The 6,273-nt window shown below is 48.2% G+C and overlaps 1 protein-coding gene across 1 annotated transcript; it reads left to right on the top strand.

The window, feature by feature from the left end:
- The first annotated feature begins 307 nt into the window (after positions 1–307).
- On the top strand, positions 308–1,748 carry LOC119355992. The gene is made up of 5 exons (XM_037622886.1): positions 308–735; positions 821–975; positions 1,074–1,140; positions 1,280–1,331; positions 1,430–1,748. The coding sequence occupies exons 1-5, from the start codon at positions 369–371 to the stop codon at positions 1,518–1,520; spliced, it is 732 nt and encodes a 243-aa protein (XP_037478783.1). The 5' UTR covers positions 308–368; the 3' UTR covers positions 1,521–1,748.
- The last annotated feature ends 4,525 nt before the right edge of the window (positions 1,749–6,273 follow it).

Raw genomic sequence — 6,273 nt, 5'->3', positions numbered from 1 at the left:
CGGAGAGGTTTACGGTTTTGGGTAGACTCTTTTGCATTGTAATTGTGTTGTCGTGGGTAGTTGTTTTTAGACTAGCCGGATATGAAGCTATGCTGCGCTCGTTGTTTGCAAAGAATGGTAGTGGTCTTGTACTTGATATTTTCTTTCTCTATAAAGCCATGATACGCAATTTGCGTACCTTCGGAAAAAATAACTGTCCAGATCTACTATGTCATTGCAACCAGACATTCCAGAGTGAAGAAAAACCATCTCTCCCGCGTTTAATCCCAACCGCACACTCGAATGGTAAGAGAGTCTAGGCGAAACAAGTGGCTGTGCCACTCCTCTGCTACTAGACTGTTGGCCCGGCCGGAGCTCCGGCAAAAGGAATGGCCTTGCTGCACCCCGCCCCTGCTACTCCCCTCCCCACCGGCCATCACCGCCAGAACGCCGGCGTGCTCCTCCAGCGGCCATCCCGCCGCCGTTTCCGGCTGAACGCGCAGAAAAAGCCCGGGTCCACGTCCACGAGCCCGCGCACCGGCACGCCCTCCGGCTCGGAGTCGGACAACGTGGTGCTCAAGGCCGCCTGGTACGGCTCCGAGGCCCTCGGCATCGCCGCGTCCTTCTTCCGGCCGCCGTCTCCGGAGGCGGACGCCGGCGCTGCAGGCGACGGCGCGTCGGAGTCCCAGCCGGTTGGCCGCGCGCAGGTCGCCGAGGCCATCAAGGACGACTTCGCACGGTCATACTTCGTCACAGGTCAGGAATTAAGCTCTAGATCAGCAAGTAAACTGTACTACAGCACTACTACACGTTTGCGGTTTTGTTCACGTTTGTATTGCAGGGAACCTGACGCTGGGAGCGTACGAAGACGACTGCGAGTTCGCCGACCCGGCGGGCTCATTCAGAGGCCTGCAGCGCTTCAAGAGGAACTGCACCAACTTCGGGTCCCTGCTGGAGAAGTCCAACATGAAGCTAACCAAATGGGAGGATGTCGAGGTACTAGCACATTTCCAGCGTCAGTCAATCGATCTTACTGCTACAACAGCTAATGGTGCGTTGTTTTCTGCCGGTTCATCGACCTCTGCTGGGTGCAGGAGAAATCGATCGGGCACTGGCGTTTCAGCTGCGTCATGTCGTTCCCGTGGAGGCCCATTCTCTCCGGTAAGTTCGTGACGACGCGCTATGTATCTGCATCAGCAGATCGACACCTCGTCCGGCCCGGCCGGTGCGAACTGCAAAATGCATCGCTCCTGTGCTGAACATGTTTTTGGTCTCGTTGAAATATTTTTCACTTTTTCAGCAACCGGGTACACGGAGTACTACTTCGATGCTGAGTCGGGGAAGGTGTGCAGGTACTCGCTCACTCCGTCGTTCCGTGAGCTTATCGTGTGCACGAGATCGATGTGCTATGAGTCTGGTGATTGACAGATACAGTTGGTTTGTTGTTCAGGCATGTGGAGAACTGGAACGTCCCCAAGATGGCGCTCCTGCGGCAGATATTCAGGCCCAGCAGATGGGCATGGGAGAAAGAGAAACGGTAAAACTTGAGCAAAAATCCGTCCACCTATGCTCAGGCACCGTTGATGTGCGGAAGGGGCGTGCTTCCTTTTTTTTTACCTCAAAAAAGACCTTTTTATTTAATAGATAATAATGTTACATCATTCATCATAAGAGGTACAATAGAGGGGGAAGGATCATCCATCCAGACCCTACTGGTCTGGAATTTAGTTAACTGGGCCAGTTCATGAGCTACAGAATTTGTTTCCCTATTCGCATGCTCATACTTAATCCTAACAAAGTCTGACTCCATAGAAGAACAATCATGATAAATCGCTGCAGCAATACCCGTAGGGGGCCTCTCGTTCTTCATAATTTCTATTAATTCACTATTATCAGAACTCACAACGACTCTATTACAACCCATGGATTCAGCTAAGAACATGCCGTGTTTGAGCGCCAAAGCTTCAGCCGACAAAACATCTTGAACCATATCCAAACATGCATTACACGCGGCAATGAACTTCCCCTTTTTATCACGAATGACTGCACCCGTAGTTCCCCTCAGAATGTCTGGGTCAAAAGAAGCATCAACATTTATCTTGACACAATCACCTATTGGAGGAGCCCATCTTTCCTTTCTCACCCTTGCATTAGGAACGGTAGCAGACCTGAAGTTTGAAGATAACACCTTGATTGCTACCGCAGATCTTTCTGGGGACTGCACCTGAATATTACGACTAATTTGCCTTCTTTCCCACCATAAATACCAACATGCCACTGCAACAAGCTCTGCCAATGGGGCTTGTCCCAAAATCATAGACTGACCAGGGCTTGAGTACAACAATTCCTCTAGAATAGACTGTCCAGGGCGATGAGCAAGACAAAATTTCTCAATTAAGTCATCAATACCCAGTGCTTGCCATACGTGCTTTGCTCGGCTACACTTGAACAGGAGATGCTTAATATCTTCCACTCCAATCTCACAGACTGGGCATTGCCCGCTCACTTTAATATGACAATTCGCCAGAGCAACCCGACAAGGAATACTATTATGCATAACTCTCCAAAGAAAGATTTTTACCTTCGCACGCACTTTGAAACCCCGGATTTTATCCCAAATTGGATGTGGTTTGATACCAAAAGCTTGATATCCTCTGTTTAACCTTTGGCCATATTGGCCCTCCCATTATGCATAATAAGCTGAGCGCACAAAAAAGGTGTTTGTACGAGTCAGGTTCCAAGCAACAAAATCTTGCATGCCAGAAGATGATAAAGGTATAGCAAGAACCCTTCGAACATCCACTTGCCAAAAGGTCTGCCTCACTAAATCCACATCCCAGTGATTTGTGATAGGATCAATAAGGTCGCTCACCCTACTAAAGATGTTCTGACCCCTTCTAGTTATAACTTTACGTGATGCACTATTTGGGATCCATTCGTCTTTCCAGATATCAATATTAGTTCCATCTCCTACACGCCATATATGACCACGTTTTAATGTACTAATCCCAGCCCAAATACTCTGCCATGTAAAAGAGCTCCCTTTCTTCAACTCCGCGTTCAACAAATCTCCTAACGGAAAGTACCTTGCACGCAACACGGTAGCACAGAGAGAATCAGGGTTCTCAATTAGTCGCCATGCTTGCTTAGCTAACAAGGCAAGGTTAAAACAGTGGATATCCCTAAAACCCATTCCACCAAATTTCTTTGGGATACACATTTTCCACCAAGCAAGCCAATGCATCCGTCTTTGATCCGCATCATCGCCCCACCAATATTGCGACATACCGTCTATGATCCCTTTGCAGATTTGTTTTGGGATTTTAAAAACAGACATCGCATATGATGGTATCGCCTGCGCAATCGCTTTCAGAAGCACCTCTTTTCTACCCGTGGACAGATTTTTCTCTTTCCATCCAAGCAATCTCTTTAGCACTCTATCAATCAGGAACTGGAAATTATCACTTCTGTCTGCCCCAACAATGGCTGGCAATCCGAGATATTTATCCGTCAGAGCTTCTGGCATTATATTCAGAATTGTACACACTTCCTCTCTAACCTCAGGCTTGGTACTCGGACTAAAGAAAATGCTTGACTTGTCTTCGCTCACTAACTGCCCAGACGCCTTACAATAATCCGATAGAATTCGTCTCAAGCAATTAGCGTTGCCTGACGTAGCATGCATTAAGATCAGGGAGTCATCAGCAAATAGAAGATTAGATATTGTTGGCGCATCTCGACAAACTTGTACTCCTTTAAGTTCGCCACTCCACTCCGCATGCGACAACAGGGAGGTAAGACCCTCAGTGCACAACAAGAAAAGGTACGGGGATAAGGGGTCTCCCTGACGCAAGCCCCTAGTAGGAGTGAATTGCTCACTTTCCTCAGAATTAAATCTGACCCGGTATCTCACAGTCCGAACACAAACAATAATCATCCGAACCCAATTTCTATGGAACCCCAGTTTGATCATGATCTTTTCTAGAAAGTCCCACTCAACGCGGTCATATGCCTTGTGCATATCCAGTTTCACCGCACACAATCCAGTCTTACCCTGTCTCCTTTTCTTGATAGTATGAAAACTTTCAAAAGCGACCAAGAAATTATCCGTGATCAGCCGTCCAGGGAGAAAGCACTTTGAGTGGATGAAATAATTTCTGGCAGAAAAATCTTCAATCTTGCCGCAAGCATTTTGGAGATGACTTTGTACACGACATTGCAGAGACTAATTGGGCGGAATTGAGTTACCTTCTCAGGTGCTTTAGTTTTTGGAATCATAATAATAATTGTATCATTCCAACCCTCGGGGATTGTGTACGTATTCATTGCTGTAAGAACTTCATCAATCAGATCACCCCCCAAAAGATGCCAAAACCGCTTATAAAAAAACTGCGTGCAGTCCGTCAGGGCCTGGCGCCTTAAAATCACCAATACTAAAGAGAGCCTTTTTTACTTCCTCATGCGTAAACGGTGCAAGTAAACTTTCATTCATCGCTCTAGACACCTTATGGGGCACCTTGTCTAGAACACTTGCCTGCCTCTCAGAAGAGTTTTTGTCAAAAAGGACTACATACGAATTCGTATTGACAAAAAAGACTACCTGCACGGCGTATTGACAGAAAAGACCACATATACGGTGGCGACAGGTCCGGCAGCTGACACGTGGCACCTACCGCCACGCGGGACATGCCGCCGTGAGCGCAGGCGGCAGCTTCGGGGCAACAGGTTTTTCATCTCAGGTGCCGCGTGACAGAACGGGGCGAGGCCAGGTGGGCCCCGCCGCCACGCCTGTAGGCGGCAGCAGCTGCTGCTGCGCGCGACAATGCGCCTGCGGATAGCTGTGTTATTCCGGCTGCATCTCTCCATCTGTAGAGCTTCTAGATCCTCGCTGGCTGCGTGCAATGTTTGCCACTACTGGCTGGGACCTGGTATAAGCTAGACTTTTTACCTCCGTACGTCCATGCAGGTGCCTTTGCTGTTGCCGCGTATACGTATGACCATGCATATAATGGCCTGCATGCGTCAGAATGTACGTGCAGCAGCCAGTAAATACTTTCATGCAGCGGCAGTGCGAGGACTAAGACATTTTCACGTCGCACGCATCAAACCTGCCGTCATGGCATGTGGCGGCAGGGGCCACCAGCCTCTTCTTGTTCCGTTACTTGCTCGAGAACCGGTTATATACCTGGGCTGCCGCCACCGCCCACGGCGGCAGGTCCCGCCGCCAACGCCTGTGGCGGCAAGTGCCATGTGTCGGCTGCCGGCCCTGCCGCCATGACGTAAGTGGTCTTTTTTGTCAATACGGTGCGTAGATGGTCTTTTTTGTCAGTATGAAATCGTATGTGGTCTTTTTTGACAAAAAATCCTCAGAAGCTTCAGAAGTGAACAGCTGAGCAAAATAGGACATGATATGACCCTGGAGTTCATTACCCTCCTTCCAGACCCCAGTATCATCCAAGAGCCTTTTAATCAGATTTCTTTTTTTACATGCAGTGGCAGCATTATGAAAGAAGGAAGTGTTCCGGTCACCATGCATCAGCCAATTAGCACGCCCTCTTTGAAGCCAATGGATCTCCTCCTGTTCCAATAAGTTGTCAATAAGCAGTTGTAATTCCTTTTGTCTCGCCCAAGAAGCCGGCGATAAGGCACCATATCTTATTTTTTCTAGTTCTTTACTCAACTTCTTGATACGATTTTTCGGACCCTTCAGAACAGATTTATCCCAACTATGGAGATCATTGTGTACCACTTTGGTTCTTGAAGCCAAGCTTGGACCCAAGCCTCCCAGGTTTGCCTTCGCCCAGGCAGTAGCAACCACTTCGTTTACAGTATCTTCAGATAACCACCTAGCTTCAAATTTTTTCCCCCCGAAACGATGTCTAATCTGGCCTGTCTTATAATATTTCGTGTCAACCAAAATAGGCCTATGGTCAGACCTGTAGTGCTTCTCATGGATGATTGCAGCATTGGGATAATCTAAAGTCCATTGACTATTACACACAGCACGATCCAATCGTTCACGAACATCAGCGCGTCTCCAGGTGTATTTATCCCCAATATAGTCCATATCCTGAAGCTCGCAGTCATCTAAACAGTCTCTAAACGCCTTAAGCATATGCACTGGGGGGGGGGGGTTCCTCCCTCTTTTTCTGAATTCAGCTTAATCTCATTGAAATCACCTAGTACTATCCAGGGCATCTGATGCTGCCGGTGAAGGTCTCTTAAACAAGACCAAGACAAGTGGCGGTCCTCCCAAGCTGGCTCACCATAGAAACCAGTTAGCCTCCACTTCAC

Source organism: Triticum dicoccoides, chromosome 2A (genome assembly GCF_002162155.2).
Source record: "Triticum dicoccoides isolate Atlit2015 ecotype Zavitan chromosome 2A, WEW_v2.0, whole genome shotgun sequence".
Taxonomy (NCBI): domain Eukaryota; kingdom Viridiplantae; phylum Streptophyta; class Magnoliopsida; order Poales; family Poaceae; genus Triticum; species Triticum dicoccoides.
The sequence above is the reverse complement of the archived record's forward strand: the minus strand, read 5'-3'. Positions and strand labels throughout refer to the sequence as shown.

Bases quoted from the DNA above. Each gene is read 5' to 3' on its own strand.
- LOC119355992 (XM_037622886.1), top strand. From the start codon at position 369: ATGGCCTTGCTGCACCCCGCCCCTGCTACTCCCCTCCCCACCGGCCAT. The intron at 736-820 runs GTCAGGAATTAA...TTTGTATTGCAG, and splicing joins ACGGTCATACTTCGTCACAG to GGAACCTGACGCTGGGAGCG. The intron at 976-1,073 runs GTACTAGCACAT...TGCTGGGTGCAG, and splicing joins CCAAATGGGAGGATGTCGAG to GAGAAATCGATCGGGCACTG.